Source organism: Falco biarmicus, chromosome 10 (genome assembly GCF_023638135.1).
Source record: "Falco biarmicus isolate bFalBia1 chromosome 10, bFalBia1.pri, whole genome shotgun sequence".
NCBI lineage: Eukaryota > Metazoa > Chordata > Aves > Falconiformes > Falconidae > Falco > Falco biarmicus.
The window spans coordinates 37,720,984-37,744,375 of record NC_079297.1 but is presented as its reverse complement, the minus strand read 5'-3'; the positions used below and the strand labels follow the sequence as shown (position 1 = coordinate 37,744,375).

At 40.5% G+C, this 23,392-nt stretch overlaps 1 protein-coding gene across 17 annotated transcripts in view; it reads right to left on the bottom strand.

The window, feature by feature from the left end:
• Positions 1-1,585: 1,585 nt before the first annotated feature.
• The window catches only part of PTPN5 (protein tyrosine phosphatase non-receptor type 5), a 76,994-nt gene continuing 55,187 nt past the window's right edge, over positions 1,586-23,392 (bottom strand). For 14 of the 17 annotated variants that reach the window (XM_056353903.1, XM_056353910.1, XM_056353904.1 and 11 more), the window contains 7 exons: positions 21,311-21,395; positions 18,271-18,350; positions 17,658-17,795; positions 14,378-14,488; positions 10,507-10,667; positions 7,164-7,277; positions 1,586-3,450 (listed from right to left, as the gene is read on the bottom strand). In XM_056353903.1, the coding sequence (XP_056209878.1) occupies positions 3,357-3,450; positions 7,164-7,277; positions 10,507-10,667; positions 14,378-14,488; positions 17,658-17,795; positions 18,271-18,350; positions 21,311-21,395 (783 nt within the window). In that variant the 3' untranslated portion in view covers positions 1,586-3,356. Of the gene's footprint in view, positions 3,451-7,163; positions 7,278-10,506; positions 10,668-14,377; positions 14,489-17,657; positions 17,796-18,270; positions 18,351-20,042; positions 20,096-21,310; positions 21,396-23,392 lie in introns of all 17 variants that reach the window. The other 3 variants (XM_056353919.1, XM_056353917.1, XM_056353918.1) reach the window with 3 other exon arrangements.

Sequence of the window (23,392 nt, the reverse complement as noted above, 5' to 3'; positions counted from 1 at the left end):
TAGCTACCTTTTAAAGTCTTGCAAATAAATGCAACACTCTACTGTACACGACTGCTAGGTAGCTGACCTAATTTCAGGGTAATTTGACCAAGTCATCTTCATCTTGACCCTTCAGAGACAGACATGTGCTTTAACTGGGGACAGCTCTTATTCTCAAGTGCAATCTTAGTTTTTGTTTTTACACAACTTTGTGTATCTGCTGATCTCAGAGTACCTACAAAAGGACAGAGTGTGTCATTAGTCTGTTACCATGACAGAAACATAAACAGGATAAGCCTGCTTAAGTGGGATGGCCAGTGACCAAATGACCAGCAAATGAGAGGCACTGAGCTGGGCTCTGCCCTATCCATAAAGCGCGCAAAAGCTTATGAAACAGAAGACATCCCACTTGGTTCTAAATAAAATAATCTCAAATTTGTAACATGCTAACTCACCTGAAAAGGGGAATGCAGTCCTCCAGGAAACAACTGCATTGTAGATATTAATGCTGTAGTCTGTGGTACAAAGAGGTCTGGGCCGTGAGCTGGAGGCAGTGGATGAACTGACCTAGGAATTTTCTTTTAATAGAGAGAGAGTGCCCAGTAAAAAGGGGAGACTAGTCAGACAGAGAGCTTAGTTTAGTTCCTATTGTCGGCTTTTCAAACCTACTGATTACAGAAAGAGCAGCCCTACTCATCTCAAGTGCTTCTGCATGGCCAGAGCTCCTTTCTGCTGATCTTAAGCACTTCTTAACACTACCTCTGCCGTCAGAAGAGATAGAACAGTTGATATAAGGTACTTCAGACCTCAAATTCTATTTTAAAAAAAGGAAGAGAGAGAGAGAAATATGTTAATTATGGTAAGGCCAAAGAGTAAATAGGAGGATTAGCTCCAAATCTGTTAAGACAAAATAAAGCTTCAAAAAGCATTTGAATATTCTGATCCTGACTGAGAGGCATGCTCTTGCCTTGGTGCAAGATGGCAGCAGTGCAGCCCTCATAACCAGACTGTGCAACTAGGCTGACATTTGCTTTATATTAGTGAACTGAAGCAAAGCAGCCTGATTTTATCATGACCACTCTCTCAGGACATTCCACATATGTAAAATGGGAGTGGACAGTGGGCTAGATTTCCTTCATCAGTATCAATTGTTCACTCCTACCCAATTCAGTGAAGCACTGCCAACTAATACCTGCTGAGGATCTGCACAAGGACCTCAAAGTCAGTATTTCAGAACCCTTTATACATTGTTCTCCATAAAGCAATTCTCCTCTAGACAGTCTCCTTGCACAGGAGGCAATGTACACAATGAACTTCGCTCCTATATGCCCGCTCCTATCAATCATCAACAAAATTCTTTAGCAGATGCACAGAAAGCTGATGACAGAAGAAGTAATTTTATTCACTGAGTCAGTCTTGACACTGAAGGGCACTGAACAGCTGAAAACATTCATAGGGAGTTCCACTTACAATGTTATTCAGAGTATCCGTGATGCTTCTGTTATTTTTAAGAAGTGCTTAGATGGAATAGTGTTACCCCTTCGAAAGAATCAGTAGCAGAGGGGAGAATACAGCTAGCAAGGTTTACATAAAACTAACAGTCACATTATGCTCAAAAGCTTAAGTTTATTGCTCTATTTAATGACTACCACCAGTATTTTTAAAAAGAATGCCAGTTCTTCCTGTTAGCTTCTCACTGAAGGAAATATTTTAAATACAGCAATAAAATCAAGTGGTTTAAAGATAACACATTTTGCCGCACATTCATGCAAAACCTGCTGACAGGATTTTTAGAGGATCATGGATACAGAATAAACACAAAGGATGTGTACTGAAATATTGGGAAACTTTCCCCACAGTGATGAAGTTGTAGGCATAACATTTCAGGCCCTACCCTGCACCTGCTGACATCGATAGCAAAACCTCAGTGGGAACAGGATCAGCCCTTATCATTCCAAGAGCTGCTTTACCTTCCCCTGATCAGGAAGTGCAGTAAATTCTCAGAATCTCCTGCACTGACAGAAGTAGTGGGTTTTGGTTATTGTTACAAATAAAGAGAAGCAAAAATATTTTTAGTAGGTCATTACAGCTTCTATTCACCAAATACTCATCTTTCATGTTAGGCGTCCTGTGTACATCCATTTTTCTCTGCTTAATACAGGACTTACACATGTGCTTACCTCTAAGCATTAAACAAACTACAGCCTTATTGAGGTCTAGAAAGAAAAGCATGGGCAGCAACTGTATTATTGAAAAGGAAACACTGCTGCCTGGACTAGTGATTAGAATGGGCTAGCGATTATTTAAAGATGTTTTGAGGGTAAATTTATCAAAAAGCAGCCATCATGCTCAGACTGATTTTTTTTAAAGCTGCCTATAGGGTCTGTGTTAGTTTTAATGAGTGCTGGGCACTCGGTCACTCTCAAAGCTTTGAAGCAAGTTTAAATTCATAGAATACAAGTGATTTTATTATTATATTTTTAATAAGGATGAATTCAACTCACAAAATTCCTCAACTGATTTCAAACTTCAAATTTATGGGGAAATTGTATTCGGATTGTGGTTTGACTACATAAAAAAAGAAACTATTTGCAAAAATCAAATCTGGTTTCAGCCTTGAGATGGCAAAATATTGACAAAGAAAAGCTAAAGTGTGAAGAACTTACGTTCAGATTAACTTCTGCTATTCACCTCATTCAGCCAGCTGTCACGGTACTGGGGTACACTGCTGGTGAGAGTTGGAAGTAAGAATTTGATTCATATCAGTTAAATACTTTTTCCCCTTTAGTTCTGGGTAACACTGCTGGTGGACTGCTTTAGAAAAAATAAACAAGCAAACCATGTGTGAAATGTCATTTCAATGTTAATCTACTTGAATCTTTCAATGCAGAGGGGCTCAGAAGGTTTACGATATACACAGTATTCGGTAATTTTATATGTAAAAACAATCAGAAAGAAGCAAAAAGTTACTTTCAAGCTCAGTCAACACACGGCACATTTCAGCATGACAATCCAAAAAGTTTCACACTGTATTTAGATATATTAGCAATGTTCTTTTAAAAATAGCAAACTGAAGACTATTTTTTCCTGGTTTTTTTCTTGCTTTTGTAACAAATGAAGCTACTATACTTATTTACAGTATAAATAAGCTTTTTTGGTGAAGATCATGTCCCGTCACATATATTTAAGACAAGGTGTACCTCCGCTCTTAAATGTCAATGCAAACAAGAGCATAAAAGCAATATCAAAGTAAAATAATATGTCTTTCTTTCCAGCTAAGACAGCCAGGTTATCATGTGTCTCTTATCAGATCTGAAATATATCTGAATGAAGTCAAAAGTTCTCTTGGTTTTAGCCTTTAGGAATATCATGAACACTTATTCTTCGGCTGCTCTAGAAAGCTGTTTTCCGTACAAGCTCATGACATGATGGACAAATTGATACTGTTCACAAGTCTGGATCATTCCTCCCCTGAAACGGAAAGAAAAAAAGGGGAGGGAAACAGCAGCCTTATTACATGCAAACATATGAGAAATGGCACAGCTAGCATGAAGCTTGTTACACACAAAAGATCCATTCCAAAGCTTCCTGAAATGAGTGAAAAGTGCCCCCTGATTGCAACCAGCTCTCAGCCTGACCTCAAGCTCCATTTTGAAAGTCTTTGCTAACCAAGGAACAGAAGGTAGGCAGAGCAGGAAAGGGCTTTACCTTCATTTTTCTTGGCAGAGGCCCTCAGCCAGTAAGGCACCACCATCATCATTTACCTTCGTGCTACTGGAGCACCTATACATACTCCAAGCACCATTTTAAATGCCATGAAAAGCAAAGCTCTAGACAAATAGATGGGAGCAGGGGGAACAAAGAGGGAAAGTGGCTCATCTAAGACTTCTCAGCTGAATTGCGGACTATAGAGGGCCAGGCCAGACAACTGATGGAGCGCGCAACTTTCCCATGCTGGAAAAGTGTGCCATTCCACGCTGTGCTTTTGGCAAGTTCACCAGGGAACTAGGGGATGACCAGCAGGATTTTGGAACAGACAATGGAACTTTAACAAAAGACGACTCAGATTTCTAACTGAACTGACTACCATGCACACCTTGACCAGTAACAGACTCCCAGCACAGAAATCTTTTTGGTTCAGCTTTTATTCCAGCTTTTGCTGTTCTCTTTAAAACTGCAAACCTAAAAGGAAATGCAAGCAGGAGCAGAAACAGTTTGCTTTTTCATGTATCGTTAGCCTGTGTATTTCTGCAAGTAGCATATTCATCAACACAAGTACTACAGTGGGAGACAGAAATGAAAAAAAAAAAAGAAGGATTAAGTTGTCCATTTGAAGCAGATTTTACTAACATTCAAAATTCTGCTAAGAGCGCCTCATCAACAGCGATACAATCTCTTGATAATCCATTATGAAAATAATTGTATCTGTGGCTCAGACTCCCAGAAGGTGTATGCAGAACTGTGCCAGCACCGGTGCTGGTGCACAGATCCCAGGCACACAGTGCCAAAAGGCGGCTGCAACAAGTGGGGGTGAGGAACATGGGAACCTGCAGGCGGCCAGAGGCAACCACACTGTGTCAGCCTGAGGAAAAGCATACGTGGTGCATTTCCTCAGAAACTTTCACCAGAGGAAACTAATGAAAAGTTGCTTCCTCTGAGCCAAATGGACAGCAGACTGCTAGCACCCTCCTTGGGGACCTCCCTCTTCGATGGGGTCCACCTTAACAATTGTGGGTCACACAGTAACCATACCAGTAAGAAGTAGATGAGTGGGAAAGACAACCTCCTCCTCCTGCCTCTTGCAGTTACTTTGTTAATCAGCTGCTTGAAATAACACTTAACAATGAGTAGCGAAGGGCAGGGATCCATGCTACAGCCTCCCATCAATAAGCAAAGGTAGGAAACACGCACTGTGTTTCTAAAGAAACTATCCCTAGCTGAGCATCTCCCCAACTGCTCTACTTAATATAAGCTCACAGCTAATCTGTTTCTGAGTCCTTTTGTGCTGCACACAGCACTGAAATGTATTTATGTCAGTCCACAACACACAGGAAACATTAGTCATATCTGGCAATTACTCCCCATGCAACTCCATTAATGGTGAGGTTGAACCCTGAAGTTGTAGCAACAGAAGCAGTAGCGTGGCCATCAAGTTTCAGACCACAGGAGAAATTTAACAAGAATTTATCTGATTCCCTGCTATGTGGTGGCTTCCTCCCCCTCCCACACACATGCACACTGTGACATGTGCTCACTGTCCAGGCTTGGGCACAGAATAGAGAAATTATGTTTTCACCCCTATTTGCCACAGAAACCTTTCAAATCTGAGTTGCATTGTGGGAAAGGACAGCAAATGTCTCTCAACACTGTGGGAAGGATGCAGGAGCGATCACTTCCCCTCCTTAGTCATAGTCATACTAAGTTATTTTAAGACCAGTTAGTTGTTGGCCACTGCTGCAAAGCCCAGTGCACAGGATTTTTCCAAGGGATATGTGAGGGAATAAAGGGAAAGAAAAATTTCTTCCCTTCACGTCCAGAGTAACCTCAAAGGTGGTTCTCAGGGCTAATGTCAACCCCTCTACTGCTGTGAAGCAGTGAGGTGCATTCCTTTACGTCTGCTCTGGCTTGCATCCAACCATCTTTCCCTCAGTCTCTGGTGACTCCTTCCCATCCATCCTATTTTCTCTAGCCAGTAATGACCAGACAAGGAGAAGACAGAGAGGGTCTTCCTTCCTATAGCTGCTTGCACACCATCTCATCCTCTCACGCCGCTTTTGAAGTCACCCAGAGCTTTTGTGGGGGTTTAGTGAAAATGACAGTGGATGGCAGCATGACTTCCAAGAGCCTACAAGCCCCGTTTTTCAGCACATCAGGAAACCATGCTCTTCTGTAGCAAGGACGGTGATCTGACTGATTTTCCATCCTGAGTATCTTCTCCAATGACATTTAAATGGCTTTTTCCTATGCCATCCCACTCTTAAGAGGTACATGGCTGCTACACAGGTCTCTGCAGCCTTCCTTTCCCTCCATGGCATCCCTAAAGTGATCTCTCTTCTTCAGCCTCTGAAAATGACTGCCAGCTCCCCTCTCCCTGCAAAGCTAGTATTTTTAATTGGCTTTCTGTATCATGCACATTTGTAAGCAGGTGTCTTCAACCTTCATTTGTATGGTTATTTTCCTATGTAACATTAGTCACAGTGACAAGATATTTCAGATCCAGACAGATATTTCAGAAGGCCACAGATAATCAGCAGTCACTATTTCTATTCTGGTTTTCTTTTCCTCAAGAAGCCTTTCCTTGCTTGGCCTGAAATCCACTGAAGTAGCCAAACCTCCAAGCCCCTGCAGGTCCCTATCTATCGGAGCCTCAGCAGGGCAGCAAGCATGTCATTTTCTGCCTCCCACTGAGCATAATTTCTCCTCTGAAATAGAAGTTCAGTGTGGGGCTGAGGTTCTTTTTTTTCCCTCAGAAAAATCTTTGGTATGTTTTTCGTGACATCTCTTCCCCCGACTACATTTATCATCATTACAGAGAGCACTGAGACATGTTTTGATGGCACTTGAAACCAGTGGAAGAGGAAAAATAACATCTCTGGTGCAAAATTCAAGTCTGTTTACCTCATAATCAAACTCAAGGTAGAGTGTTAAGAAATGCTTAACTGGAAACTACTGAATTTCTGGAGATTTTCACAGCTCCTTCATACGTCTGCAAACACTCTAGACTGCATACTCTCCCTCTCCCCACAGCATCCCAAGCAGACATGCCCTTCCAACAGTGCTCCCAGCTCCCAGTATACAAGGCTAGACTTCTTCACCCCTCCTGGGAGCCAAGTGCTGATCTGTGACGCTGAGCTTAAATGAGACTTTGCTTCTGTATGAACATGGGGCCAGCTCCTCAGCTGGTGAAAGGTAATCCCTTGCTGCACTGAGCTGTGCAGCTAATGCAGATGTTGGTGCCAGCTGTGAGTCTAGCTCAGTTCTAGAGCTGTTCATTAGGTTTACTGCTCATAAAATAGGCAGATTATAAGTCAGAACTGCTTAGAACATGACAACTTCCCTCAAGGAACATTCTCTCTTGGCCTCCGTTTGCCTTTGTTCTTTCCCTTTTCCCATTTGTTTCTCCTTAAAATAATGGGGAAGATTACCATTTTTCATTTTTCTGGAAAGGAAACAGGCTTTCTTACCTGTCTAACCGTAACTGGCAGGCAGTTCTCAATATGTCAACTATGCCCTCGCTCTTCAGCTGTTTACAGCAGACACTAGTTGCAATAAAGCAGCCAGTCCTCCCGATGCCTGCACTAAGGGAGGGAAAAGCAGAGAGAGGCAGCAGAGATGTCAGAATGGCTTTGGAACTTTCTTGTTAAACAAGCACCATTAAATCCACAATCAAACTCCATTATCCCTTTCGTCCCTCCAACCTTTGCCATGTGGGTGCTTGTGAATATAAAGTCGTAACTAGGAAAAGATACTAACTTCAATGGGAAAACACAATTAAGCGAAAGCCACTCACAGCAAACGAGTGAATATCTCACATACAGTGCTAAAAATGGACTATTAGGTACCATTTGACCCAATATGTCCTTGAAGCTGTCATTTAACCTTTGAAAATAAGCAGTTAAACAGTATTTCTTACTTAGACTTGGTTTGAGCAACACTTGCTTTCAGAGTCTGAATCCCAACGGTTTCTTTGAAAGCCATTTTCATTCATAGGTACAGTAAAAAAACCTAAAACCTTTCTTATTATTAGAACTAAAATATCAGAGCTTAAATAATTAGAGCTAGCAGCAGTATGGTAAGTGCAATGCCATTTGCTGATCAGATTGACAATCTAGTAATTCTCTGAATTAGTGTAAGATAAAACAAATTCACTATTAAAGCAATTTCTTTGTCTTTCCTGAACATCTTTATCTAATTCAGTCCTTGCTTAATGACCAGAATTGATATTTTTTTTTCAAGGGCACACTGCTACCGAAGCTGTGAATTCTTCTTATCACCTAATAAAAAACTAGCAGCAAAAGCTAAAAGCCCTTCTTATGCGTTAAATAATTAAGTGAGTATACTCAGGAATAATTACTTGACACAACTGCAAGAAATCCTGCTTCCATTTAAATTGTGCTCAAGCTGTAATACAAAAACACTGGCAACAAATGTACAAGCAACAATGGAGTTTGCAGCCAGGTGCTGCTTGAAAGTCTTAATACTGCTTCTCTGACTGTATAAACAGGTTTTTTTATTCTGAGTTTATGCTTGCTGGGTACACTGGAATCGTTTTAACTTCTATTACTGATCAATAAAAACAATTTAAGGGAAGTTTGGAGGATGGTCTTACTCACTTAAGAACTTATCTCAGTCTTCACATAATTGTGATGGCGGTACCCACCCAACTTGAAATTTTTGTCCCTGAAGCTCTGTACCACATGTCCTGACTTCTCTTTTCTTTACTGTATCTAGTTTGTTCATCACGACTTCAAATATTTCAGGGTTTCAGATGACTCGGCTGCATATGAACGTACATCAGTGATTTAGAAAAAAAAAAAAAAAGAAAAAGAAAAAAAAAGGGCCTTCATCATCCAATTGATGCCATAACCAAACAGGCCACAGTACACAGCTCTTGTATACTGTTTCCTATCCACAGACCTCAGCATGTTTTGCAAAGGGAGGGAACACCACCCATTTTCAGAAGATGCATTACTTTACACCAATGAAGGCCAAACTCACAGTGATTATGCTCTACTGAGGATCTCCCAAAGTGTCAAAGGAGCTACAGTACTCGATGTAACACAGGCCTTGGCTAACGGCTTGCTGCATAAAGCACTCTCAAATAGAAGCAATGTATTAAATTCCTTCTTCAGACAAAGTGACTGCAACGGAGGATAATCTGGAAGGGCTCTGGTCTAGCAGTTACCACATAAAATACTTCATAATCCTATCACCATGTCTCTTAGTAGTTATTTCAAATTAAAATGCCCCATTTCCCCCCAAATTATTACTGGGTCATGGGAATGACACCATACAAGAGGAATGAAACACGTATGCAAAGCAAGAGTGACACGGTGACCAGAATCTTTACCTGCAGCAAATACCATAATACTTCAAGAAGCTCTTAAGAGAGTCACAGATTTCCAAGGGCAAAGGGGACCTTCTTACAAACCATTTCTTACTTTTGTCTTAACTCTCCCCAATCTGTCAAAATCTGTTTTAAAACACAGGCAGAAAAACTGGACATGTGGCATCATATGAACGTTTTACTAGTGATTACTCCGTATTAGCTTATAGGTGGATCTTTGATGACACTGGGCTACCAACCATTCACGCCAAGACATTCCCACTGTATGATAACAGCCTGTTTAGCATGGCTTTTGGATAGCACCCACCTGCCATTTCCTAGAAGATGTTGTGCAAAAATAAGTAAAATTCCTTACGGAAATCCCAAAGGTCAATTTGGCAAAGCATATTTTATTGAAATTATGGAAGATTACCCTGACAAGGTTACTGCATCACTTACAAGGCTTTCTACTATTTACCTGGAATAAGTGTTTTGAGAACTGACTTGTAGTTTTCAAGTAATCACATTTAACCTTTCTAAACACTGGCAAAACAGGACTTGCTTTTAGACCTCTGGAATTTCTCAAATTTTTGAAGAACTAGAATTCAGCTATAGTAAATTTTAATGGATTAGAGGCTGTGGTCCAATTTTTTTGAACACTCTTGGGTGGAAATCATCCAGTATAGCTGATTTAAAAATGGTTAGTTGTTGCTTAACATGCTCCCTAGTTATCAGTGCAAAAGAACGTACTCAATGTCTACAAGTGATAAGTACATCATTCTACTTCTTTCTGAAGACAGAAGTATCCATCGTCACCTTTTTTTTTTTTGCTCTGTGATTCATAATTATAATTTTCTCATCACAATTCAAACCACTGTGAAGATTTTGCTTCTTCCAGATAAGAAGTTTTCACCTTTGCCAGGGACTTTTCATAGATACTTCAGTTTTACCATCATTTGCGTACATTTCTTGACAATTACTTGCTGCAATCAGTTTTGCCACCTGTTTTATTTGTTTTGTGTTACACTTAAATTATTGCCTTTGGCCTAATAAGCATTTACAAAAAAAAAAAAAAAAAATCAAAGAAATCTACAAAACAGGGGGGTTTGAGGCTTAAAGTTGGATGTTCTCATTTTTGTGCTTACATGTGTCTTCCTATTCAGTTTCACTCACAGTACATTAACCTTTGGTAACCTGGCCCTTTTATGATCATTAAAAGCATATTCTAATAGTAAGGCAAGTGAAATGAGACTGTTCTTACAAGTAACTGAGCCACCACCAGCTTCTGTGTTCAGCTCAGTCTGTATCTGAATGCAATGCCTGGTAATAGAAAATTATTGTCACTAAATTTTAGAAGTTCCAAGCATATTTCACAGAAGCAGTTGGACAAGACCTCCCACGTCTGACTGATGGGCAGTACGACTGTATCTGCCATATGCCACTGTATGTGAAGAAGCCCTCAGAAGCCAGATCTTATTTACCTGCAGTGAACAATCACTGGGGCATTCTTCTCTTCTGCGCTCTGCATGGCTTCTTCCACCTCCAGAACTAGCTGCAACAGAGGGGGAGCTTGATCTGGTGTCTTCTGGTCTGGCCAAGACGTGTACCAGTAATGTTTCAGGTTTCTGACTTCTTCTCCCTTCTGCAATCCAGTTAAGACAAACACAAAATTTTAAAAGAACTTCCGGTTCTAAATTGATACTAAAACCTGGTCTTCCCTTTATGAATGAGATGAGTAAATCAATGCTAAATGGAACAGGAGATCCAAACGGCAAGCTACACAACACACAAATCTGGATTTCAAATATCATGTCTGCACTTCAGTAAACTGCCTTTGGAACAAAAAAAACCCCTCCTCCCCCTTCCCCCACCCCTCAAAGTATTCTGCTCTTTTAGTGCCAAGAGCTGTGTGCAAAACACTCCAGGCAGTCTGTTCCCTCTTGACAGATTCATTCAGCAAACCCAGAGCTGTGCTTGTGACATAACTGCTTTCATAATGTATCTGACAGACAAAGAGCCAGGAGCCGTATGTCTGTCTCCGATAGCTAGCTACCTAGATGAGGGAGAGAGATGACAGCTTATTTTTCTGTCTCTTCTAACAGACAGACTCATGTAAGTTTCCTGTCAATTCTACTCTTCTCTTAAACAAGGTGAGAAATTCAGAGACAGGAAGGTGGGAATTGTATCCAGCTGCAGCCCCGGGCTTTTTGAGAGACAAACTCCAAATCTCTGTCTCAGCATGGCTACGATATAGCAAATGTGCTGTTACTTTTCTGAGTGCCAAGTAGCACTGTGTGCTTCCAATTTTGTGTGTTCAAAGTGACATCCTTCTGCATGATTTCTAAAGGTGCCAAACAGTAACATGAAGCTCAGGGAACTGGCCTTACCCTTTCAGCCACTACATAAGCGAGCTGGCTAAGCAAATGTCTTCAAAAGGTCCGGGAACAGAAGTGTTAGCTTCCACAATCTTCCCTTAAACACATAGCTGGCTGAGTTTAGGAGTGGAGGAAAAATCAGAACAAATTTGTCTCCTTCTAAAGAACCAGGCACAAAAATCTAGAAATAGTTTATTTTATCTGTATTCCTAAATCCCTCTAACTGTCAGTTGCTGGATGTTACAAGTGCTCTGTAGTTGTGCCACTTTCCATCCCTCTTTTTGGTTGACAAAGCTTTTGCATAGTTTCACAGTGAAATAGACTGGGGAAGCGATCTAGTTAAATCTTTTTTCCTTCTCATGCTGGATTAATTTTCAGATGGATCAATCCATTTCCCCCTTTGGCTTACGCAGTCACATAAATGCTTGTGTGGGCACATGGGAGATGGCACAAGCGCAGGAACAAGAGAGCTGCACAAAAAGAGGCTGGCACAAAGGGAGGCTGGGCTTCACTGAGTTGCTTGTAAGTTCCAGCTAATACTGGGTTTAAAGTGCTCACTGAAGCACAGCCATAGGAACATTAAGGGTACATAGGAACATTAAGGCTCAGTTTAGGGAAAGAGAGTCTTACTATCATAACACAGAGCCTGGCTTCAGACCATTTACTCACCCTAGTGAGAAGATATTCTGGTTAAGAGAGCATAACCAGTTGTCATGAATTTGAGCTTGCTACAGTAAATCAAATCAACACTGCTCTGAAACATGAACATACACAGTTACACAGTTTCTGAATGTGTGACTATTTGTGAGCCACAGAAGTTATGAACACTGGATTCTTAAGTGGGTTGTGAAAAATTGTAATGAAAACATTGTAAATAATACTGAGAGAAAAGTATAATTTATCTAAGAAAAACATCAATCAATAAAGTCACTCATTTGATGGAAACAGAAAAAAGCCAAAGTTCTAATGATGAACTCTGGATGTCTTTAGTTTTGTCTATGCTTCATAGAGTTTCACGCTTCAGCATAGAGAACCCTGACTCCTGTGGTTCTATACACTTCTGCTTTGACTTCAACAAAATATTCTCTATTGGTGCTTCCCTGAGACTGATAAAGATTTAGGAACACCTAGGAGGAAGCAAGATTTGATGGCTTGAAGTTTACCAACATACACACTGTAGTTGAAGCTGAGATCATAGATCAGTGGCTGGACACCAGCAAGTTCCTTTGAGAAAGGAAAACAAGCCTTGCCCTATTGCCTCCGCATTTTCTAAATTCCTAAAACTTCCCAAATCCTGTCCCTATTCTGAAAGAAGTATGACAGCCCACCCTGTAACACATGCAGTAATCACGTATTGCTGGTGGTGGCATCACATGTTTCTGACCACTCCTGTTTAAGGGAAAACTGGTCACTTCATGGCTTCTCTAGTTTTTACTATCAAGTCAATTTAGCATATGTATGGTCCAGAGCTGCTACTCCACTACTGCTGTTAAATGATAGATGTACACCTTTAGGCAATGGTAACTTAACAAATGGAATCTTTATTTCTGGCTCTAGAACTCAGCAGTTCACCTCCTAACATTTGGGACTGGGGGGAAAGAGAAACTGCCCCACTAGTACTGAAAACAAAACCATTGTTTAACTGGAAAAACAAACTGGGATGAGCTGCAAGTCTACAACATACTTGTAAATATTCTTTACTTCCCACTTGTCAGGGCGTGTGATTTTCTCCTTGCCACCTTTGCCAAAAGCACGAGTGACAGACTTTCCACACTCTCAATCCAGACATGGGATTTTATATGCTGGCTTTCTGCCTGTTAGCATATGGCTGAAAAAAAATTAAAACTGCTTGGATAAAAGGAGAGTTTTTTCAGCTTGTAAAGAAATTGTGATGGTATACTGAGGTCAGGGTAGATCTGGTAGATGAAAGATGTATGTAGCTTATGTAAGTAAGACTGTTCTTATTAAAACATGTAGCTCGAGATACTAGAACGCAGCAATGAAAGCAGTTGTAAACTCTAGTACTGTAGACTCTTAAACCTGTGTTTAAGCTCTCTAGCCAGAAGTTGATAGAATGGTCACTGGTATGTAAAACTACATACACAGTTAGCTGGAAACATGCTGTGGTGGAAGTGTTTGTAAAGGCTGTCAACAGTTTTAATGTCTTGGAATGGAATGGTCCCTTAAAGTATCTCGAAGTCAAGTTGGCCAAATGGCTCAAAGAATAAATTAGCACAGTACCTACTAAAAGGGTTTCAGAAAAGGTGAACAGAAGTGGTGCTACCACACCACTGACCAAATGCCAAGCAGACCAGTAGTCCCACTGCCGAGAGAAACTGAAAACAGGTAAGCAAAATTAAAATGCCTTTTGCTCAGTTCTCAACTCCCTTACTTCTTACTAGTAGCACAAGTCATCTTAGGTATAAACAGCGGGTGGGCATCCAGCAGTCTGGCAGCATCCTAATAATGATCGTAAGAAGAGAAGAAGCACAATCTAAATATTTCCTAGGTCTCTCCCCATCCTAAAGAATCTGTAAGACACCATGCGGGTACAAGTTCCGCTTGTAATCAAGTAACCCTTTGCCTAAGCCCATGGCCCAAAGTGCTGTCTGTAGTATGACTTGTGAGGACTGGTAAGCAGCTACCCATGAGCTAACGTGTCACTCTAAATGACCAGTGAACACAGAGGACAGGCACAGAATGAGTCACTGGTTTCTTCCACGGAGCAAACCCCATACTACTGCAATGGGCCCTGTAGCTTTCAGATTGTACATACGCAGTCTAAATCTCTGACTGCTTATTTTACTGTAGGTCTTTGTATGTCAGTGAACTGGGCGAAGCTATAATGACTTCAGTAATGAAAAGTGGTATTTGTACAGCAGTATACTGTGCAGAAGACTTCTACACAACTCTCCACTAACATCTCCATTAAGGGTTTAGACAGCTAAACCACTGTCAGTATGTTGGAATGATTTACCTTTAGGGTGATGAGCCTTAAACGGTAATCGTCTGCTTGTATGACTCTGTTAACTGTGATTTCTATTCCTTCGTAGGTGACCTGTTCCTCTGGCCAATATTCTGTGCATTTCTGTGTGCAATACAAAATAAATCTAGTTAAGCAGGTATCAAGGGAGGTTCATTTTTACTCCTGAAATTGGATCTAGCACATGCACAGAGGAATGTGAATAAACTTTGTTTCTATAAGTACAAGTTTTCACTTTCTAAACAGGGACCACATTTCAGGTGATTTCTGCTGCGTTCATAACAGCCTGATTGCATGATTAAAAATGCGCAAATCAAGGAATGACTAACCACTGCTTTTAAATACAGACACCCTTATTTATCTTTATGCAACTGATGTGCATACTGAAGGTTCATTAGAAAGGCCAGTAGCAATGTGCTTGTGTTTTGAGGTTAATCGTTTTCTTAAGGTAATAATTGTTAGTATAATACGCATTAGTTACCAATATTTCTGTGGTATGTATACACTGACATAGAAACACAAAATAGGTCTTTCCTATTTTTTATAAAGGGTCAATGCCCTCTGAATATAAGATAATCATTTGCATAGGTTTTTTTGTACAAAAGAACATGACTGGGAATTAGATTATGTACCAAAATCCACTTCAAATGGACACTGAGAAACTTTCAAAGCTAAGGAACTGAAAGGAAGCAACTGCTGTGACAGCTATTACACTACTACATTTGATTTTGCCAAAAAACAGTCAGAGATGCAGCCAGCACAACCTGGCAATTAGAAAAGCAGAAACCATAATCCATTTCCAAATCCACACTGTGGTATTGACACGCTAGAGATGAATAGGTGAGAATTTGTAAGCACTCCTATCCTGGAAGGAGGACTGAAAATGATTGGGGTTGGTTGTATGTGGTTTCTCTTTAAACAGATCAATATGGAAAGGAAGAGACAGGGACTTCAACATGGTGCATGAACTAGTTCATGGACAAGGAATGACATGAACAAGGCAGGGACTGAGAAAAAGGGTCCCTTGTGATAACAGAAGCAGCAATCTTGTTATCACAGAGGAATAAGAATCTGCTATCAGACAAATCCAGTTAAAGATTATGCTTGTAAGCTCCCTCTTTTATATGGCTGTACACAACAATGAAGGAAGTGAGTTAAATCATTTTGCTCTTCCCCACCAAAAATAACTCTATTTCAGGAGAAAGACTAACAACAGAGAAGTATCTTGCAAATTTACAGAGTCAAAATTTGTGTGGGGGAGAATCAGTGTTGTTCTATCTGCACAGTGCATCAGTTAATAACCCACTGGGAGTGTGGCCCACTGTGTCTCTGTAAAATTATTTATGCAGATTGCATTTTTTCTTCCTGTACTCTTAAACTGCTGAATCCATTGTAAAGACTGTCAAGAGCACTAGCAGCTATCAATAGCACAGACGTTGCTTTGCTTAAAGGAGTGGAGTACGATTGCCCACTCATTTCTGTGGGCTGTCTGTCAGTTCAGATTAGATGTTACAGAGGGCTGAGATAAGAGCTTTTAATACTCACATTAGCAAAGTCATTGCACTGAGGAGGAACACAAAGACTCTGTCACTAGCATCATTGCTGAACAAAGGTTTTGGTTTTGAATCTATGTACTTCTGAGTCCTGCTATTCATTAATACATGTGTTATAGAAGAAAGGGGATGAATATAGAAGACATTTATATGAAAGGACTTACCCTATATTTATGGCTGAGATTCCTGACACCACTTAATTTTTGACACAAAAGGTATCAGAAAATACTCAGCAGCTCTGTTACGACAAATGGGCTACAGCAAGGGTCAGTTATATAGTATATCAGCATTGCAGTGCACTGCATCTCAAGACTCACATGATGAGTGAAATAGTTGCTCAGTATGGATAAGAGGAATTCTACATTATTTTACATTCCTGTTACACAATCTTGCTATGAAAACTATAGCGGAAGAACTTATCACTGGACATGTCATTCAGGACCAATATTTCCTCTGCATCATCATCTTTAAACCTTGAGGTCCTTAAATAATTCTGGTGTACTATGTCGTGACATTTTAACATCTCATTTGCCATAAACTGGCAACTCTGATCAACACGTAAGTTATTACTTCAGTGCTGCCTCTCAGACAGAGGCAGATGCAAGTTTAAAATGTTAGTGCAAAGAAAAAGTGTAAAAAGTGCAAACCAAAAATACTGTATTTTGCATCAGCAATGCCTTGACAGTATGTGTCCAGTCAGCCAGCTGTAATAACTGACCACTGGTAACTTGCTAAGCATGGTAATTCTCTGTCTTGTGTCATGTCTTTTTTCTCTGAAGTTCAAGGTTAAATTTATTTACTTCGCAACTGGGGAAAAGCTAAAGGTTTGTGTTAAAGGTTTGTGCACATGCATAATTGTGGACACTAAGCTTCCAGCTAGCAGTTAAGCCATTATAACTCTGTGTGCATGACAGAAGTATGCCCATATTCTTGGGCTTCTTACTAATGGCTTCTCAGGGACAAGCTTTAAACAAATACTGCTGCTGCAGCTTAAGAAACACCATTTGGACCTTTCCACTTGCTGCCAGTGGTGAGTGGGGATGCAGAGCCCCACACATGCTCAGATCACTGTCTCACATCTTACACTGCCAATAAAGGCAGACGTAAGTGCAACTACCTGTCTGTGAACTGAAGCCCAGACACATGGTTCTTGCAACTCTGCTATGGGGCAACTGTTTCAGCAGGTAAGTAATGAACAGCTGGAGGGCAGCAGTATTTTAAACTGCAAAAAAACCCACATCATGCTAGGTGGACAGCAGCTCTGGTTGCTGATTATCGTTAACTAGCATCTTTTGCAAGTCAGAAACAGCCTCAATGAAATGGGGCTATAGACACTGAATCATAATAAATGCAAGATAAAGCTGCACCAACTCTTTTGATTAAAGATATTCAACCTTAATAGTTACAGGGTACTATTGTTTTTATTCCTTTAGAGAGAATTTAAGAGTGTCTGCAGAGAGAGCTGGGTTTGAGGAGGTTTTGCATCAGCTGGGAGAGGAAAAATGGCAAAACCAGCAGTAGGCTAGGTCAGACGGTAAAACAAGACTTACAGTAAACTGAACTGAAAGAGCAGCCCACATCTTCTCTGAGCCTGAAGAATTTAATGCTGGCTCCGATGGCTCAAGGCCACTGAACTAACTTCTGGTTACTGGCTGAGCATTTATGCTGGAAGTATCTGCTAGAGTACAGACAAAAATACAGACTATATGTAACACCATTACCTCATTCATCTCTTCTATATTGGTAATCATGACAATGATGGGAGAACGCTCCTGCCACACCATTCTCCAGAAATCACTGACAGTATTAACTATCGGTCCCTGAGTAGCAATATATACCTTTTCCTCTCCTCCATAGCCCTGCCAACAAAACAACAAGAGATGAATTTTAACAGGGATGTCCACCACAACCTTGATGGTTCAGTCTTTAAAACAGAGCTATCACTGGTTGAAATAGTGACACTGTGGCATCAGTTCTTCTCCTTTCTGTCTCCTGCACGTGTACACAGAGCAAAAGCACAACATGGACACTCGTTTCACTTGAGTCCAACAGCCTTGAGGTGACTCTGGCTAAGTCAAGAGCCTTATTCAGTCTTACCACGTGGTCAGGCCAGCTGACAAGCAATTTGCATCAAGAAGGGCAGAAGTGTGGTTTTGTCTAGTCTGAATCTGTGGAGTTGCACTTTGGGGCTTGATTTTCAGTTAACATAAGCAGGAGAGACGAGCAATCAGTTCAGCTAGGATGCCTTTTAAAGCCAGTGGATGTTGCAACTCTGTTTACATTAACAAGGGCTGAGAGAGGCTAGGCAGACGCATCAGACTATTAAGCTCTTACCCTGATGTAGTTAGCATTGATGTAAGAGCTGAGGGGGTCATCCTGATCAGCTGAGGTAAGGCACACTCTGCTGTGAGGATCTGAAAGGTGTAAAGAGATAAGCTGCTCAGAGGACAGAAAAAAGCACACAAGATTCTTTTGTACAGCAAGACATTTACATGCATTCACGGCCATCACAAAAGAAGTGAGTGGCCTTGGAGAGTTCCCATGTTAAAATGTTACCACAAAAAACCCAGAAAGGATGGCTGGGGTAATTTGGCTGCTTCTGATAGCTTTACCTGCTCTCTGAAGCCTACTTAAATTGTTCCTGTTGCAGAGTCAGTGTCCCAGAGTGACTCTGGACAGTTTTCCGCTCCAGGAAATTATTTCTCAATTTGTTAGGTGAACAGACTCATTCTGGCTTGTAAGACATTAGAACATTGTTTGTGAAATGACAGCAAACAGCTTTTCTCCCAAACCATAAAAACATTTCTTGCACACAGGCAAGCCAGATGACAGTAACTCTTTCCCTGTCTTGTCTTGCAGTGACACTAAATGCCAAGATACACTACTAACAAATACAATGGTTAGAGAAATTAAAGAGTATTAACAGTCTCTTGTACTCTGCTTAAGTCTCTTCACTACAGTGACCGTCATTAGGGCTGTTTATGAAGCATTATTCTTGTTTTAGTAAGTTAACAGATGAAAACATTCCACCTGAGAAGTTCAGTTCAATTCCACTGAAGTCAATAGGAGCTCTTCCACTGATTTTACTGTGAGCTGACACACATCCACCTTCACCAGTACTACAGTTTCTTATCACTGACAAGAAACATCCTCCTGACAGAGGCCTCAGCAAACAGCAACAGCATGTATCACCAAGAGAATATTAAAAACAAACCACAGATGACTTCTTAATAGAAAGGTTCAGCCTGCTTAGAAACCAGAAAAAAAAAACCCCAAACCCCCAAAAATTGTACTTTACCCCATCTCACACTAAGGACTAGTTACACAGTAACTTCTACAGTACTAGACACACAGACACAGCATGAAATGCTGTTCCCAGACAGAACAGATTCATGTTATCTATTATGTGACAGTATGATCATAATCAGCAAAGCAAAGACATTACCAAAGATACTGTTTTATAGCACAGAAGTAGTGAAACCAGCGAGTTTCTTTAGCACAGTTCCCTCCTGCTCAAATTTGCTCACATCTCTAGTGCTGGGGAGATGGTGAGACAAAAGATAAAATCTGCTTTTTCATCAGTAATTTTGATAGCCTGAAACAGGTCACACTTAAAACGGTGACATTGGTTGCCAGATGTTTGTTCAAATGTCACTGCACTGGGTAGTTAGACCCCTTGCATGAAGTCCCTTTGCCTGGGTTTTATGCAGTCATCTGTGGAGTCTGCTGAATAAGTAACAATTATGTGATTTTCTCCTATTAATAATACCAATAATCCTAGGCTGCCCATCTCATGGAGGCTCTTTAGGGAAAAATAAAACGGATCTGAAGAACTCTATCAACAGGTACCACATATTTTTAAGCAGAGGCTTCCTTTAGTATTCTTCAGCGGCAGTAGAATTTGAGTTACTTTTCACTTCTGCATCCACTAATATTTAAACATTACTCAGAATATGCTTTTACTTTAAATTATAATACTTGCCTTGTGATTTTTCTATTAACGTAGTGTTTACATTTTTAAAGTTAGTGTGTTAGTGAATAGTTGCAAACTTATTTCATGTAAGTTTGTTAATCCTTGGAGGCATGGTAGGGTAGGAACCAGTTACCTTATCTGGAGAGGTCAAAGGGACAGCATGGCTGCTAGCAGATATCCATACAGCTGAGATGAAGTTTGCAACAAATAATTAGCCCATTGAGTGATCATTCTTAAAAAATACATGGTAGTGGGCCAGCTGGCATCTGTTCACAACTCTGGAACAGGGTGTTCAAAATGGCAGCAATTCTGACGTCTCATTTTAAACATCCAATATGAGATACTTAAAATGGTCCCAGTTCTCAAAGTACACATTAGATACCCAATTCAGAATATATAGATTACTTCAAAACCTAGCAGTTTAGGTACCTGAAATCACTAGCCACTTTTGCAATCTTCCCTTTCCAGCAAAACTAGTGAATTCATATGCGAACAATTCACTTCAGTCATTAGCACATCAATAGTGAAATGTGGCTGAATGTTTTTACACTTCTGGTCCAAGGTGGAGTACAAAGTCATCAGGAGGGTCGCACACACTGGATCATTGGCTGCAGCTGCCAAGAGTTGTAAGTCTAGGTAAAAAAAAAATCTCTTCTGGAACTGTTTCCAATCCAGGTTTGCTGACTAAAATGGTAGGTATAGCTGAGGACATTTTTTACTTCTCTGCACTTATCTTTGCTAACCTGACACAGAACCTTTAAGGCTTTGCAGGCTTTACTGTGGCCAGCAGTGGCATATTCCAACAATGGCTTAGAGTAAAAAAAGAGACATGACATCTAATCACATCACTTTTCAAAGTAACTTTTAGTATTACAGAACTGAAAATGACACTTGTAAAAATCTGTACCAAAATTTTTCTCAAAACTCTACTCCTGGCTACATATAAAATAGCGTAATAGAACAGAAAAAGATTTTGATTTTCTACATAATCTTAATGCCATCAGGTCAGTTCCCAATATTCTCAGTTTGCATTTGAGGCATGATTCCGAGAAAAACATCAGCCAGGAAAATAACATGGCTAGAATTCAGTTCTTCTAAAGGAGTTTCATCAAACAAACCACTAAGTAACACCTGAATGAACAGACCAAGTTCATGGGTGGAATTTTTAAAAGCAACACCAACTATTGCTGATGTTCAGTGAATCTTAGGTTCTTCACGCTCTGTAACTCTTTGTAAATCTGGTTTATGCTTTGAAGCCATCTTTCTGCTTCATAAATATGGCCTTTGGACAATACGTTGTAGTGACAACACACTTCATGCATTCTGGAAAGGAAAGTGCAAAGATCTATGGCATATAGAATAAATCACCTTGCCTCAGTGACTTAAAAAGCAGAAACTTACTTGGGAGAATTGTTTTGTAGCGATTCTTACGCACTAAGCCTGGAATATCATATTCCTTTGGATCAACAAAGTTCATTGGAATTTCCTGTAAAAACAAAAGAAAAAACAAAACCCACAAAACACAGTAGATACTACTATTAGGTTCACAGAAAGAGTAAGAAACCCAAGCCCATTATGTCCTGCCTGTGAGGGAGACAAAGTGATGAAATCAACCAAGACACGTGGTACAGTACTTCTAGCAATTTACCACCACAATGTGATTGATGTTTCCTTTTACTATCACTGGCTTTCTTTTCTGAAGTCCTTAATATGAAAATGCTCATAGTGACTAATTCTTGGAGTAATATATGCAACAGCATTAACATTAGTTTCTAGTATTATTAGAACTGAATTGCAAGTGTGGGCACGGAACCGAACAAAAGGTGGTATGTAAGATACTCTGCTCCAAAAAGCAATGGACCTCAGATACCATTCTTTCTGATACACATTCCTTCTTCCTCTGAGGATGGAATGAAATAATATGCTAGTGACCCTCTGACAGCAACAAATTACGACACACATTATGATGGGCTGGCGTACTGACCTGACTCTATGGAGCTGGGGGGGAGTCACTCTTTGTGCACTGCACTTAAAGCTCCACAGGCAAGGACAGCAAACAGGTGTTCAGGGATTACCTGCTCTCTACACTGCTGACACAAAGAACACACAAAGATGGAGGGGCTTCTTATTCTCCACTACTTGTCTCCTGCAAGCAAGCGGCCAATGCGCAACAGGAACAAACAGGAACCTTCCACCAACCGGAGTCGGCAGGCATGCAATGAGACGGGATGTGCTAACCAGGCTCGGCAGAGAAAGGGCTCATGGGAGCTTGGGACCAGAGCTGGTCATCCCAGCTGCTGCACAGCGGACATGAGAGGCCCATAATGCACGTTCTGGTAACAGCAGTCAGGGTTGAGTAAGACATGCTTCACTCTGGGAAGAAACTAAGATGAGCAGAGCTATGGACTATGTTAAATTCTGGAGCTTTAGAAGACTTGACCACCTGCATTCTTGTACAGCACTGAGTGTACTGTTGGACTTCAGCAGAGGCAATTGATAATAAAAATATTTTGTTGAAGTAATCTCCTATCAATCTGGGGAATGGCATGGCAACAAAACCTTCATGTTTTCCTCAATTCCTACTTGGTATTTAGTCACCCAAAAATCTTCTTGAGCCAAGAGGTATGGTCTGTTTTGGGGACTCACTTATTCACTGCTCAAGCAAATTCTAAGCAAAATGGACAGGACTTTCGCCTGAGTGAAAACTCTAAATCTTGTAAGAATTTCAGGACTCAGCTCTGCGATTGAGATCCCCGCTGACTTTTCTTCCAAAATGAAACACACTGCTTCCTTTCTCATGGATCTGAACTTTGAAAATCAAGTAGGTTAGACAGACTGAAACTACATGATGCAGAGCTAGCTCACAGTAACTGTTTCAAAAAAAACCCAAAACAACTAGCTTACAATTTTTAATTACAGAAATGACACTGTGATTACACAGCTATTTTTATCCATGCTTTTTCAGCCTTCATTAAAGAATGGAAATGGCTTGGATAGTTTGGCTGTTGAATGATTTTCTGAACAACAGGAAGACTAATTCAAAAACTCTCAGAGAAATGAAGCATATTTTTTCCTACTTCTAACATTATTTTCTGTGCTTGAAAGCCACAGTGCACCTCAGAGACTCACGAAACTGTATGTGAACTTTTCAGCAGTCAATTGAGATGCTCACTAAGTGAACACTTCCTCCCTATAACAGAAATGGATGCTTTACTTCAAAAGAATCAGGGCTTGTCTACACAAAAGCTGCTTTTCTTCAACTTGCACAGCACTAAGTGAACTAAGGACCACAGATATCTGGTGGTCTGTTTTAAAAGTCCAGACTATCTCATCTCCCCTTGTACTTGTAAAGTGAAAAAAACCCTGAAACTGCACAAGAAGGGAGGACAGCAAGCCATAAAGTGTTTCTTCCACCCTTTCAGATCCTTACAGGTCATAAAGAGGACTGGCTGAAAGGGCTGTTGTGTTGCAAAACATCATCTT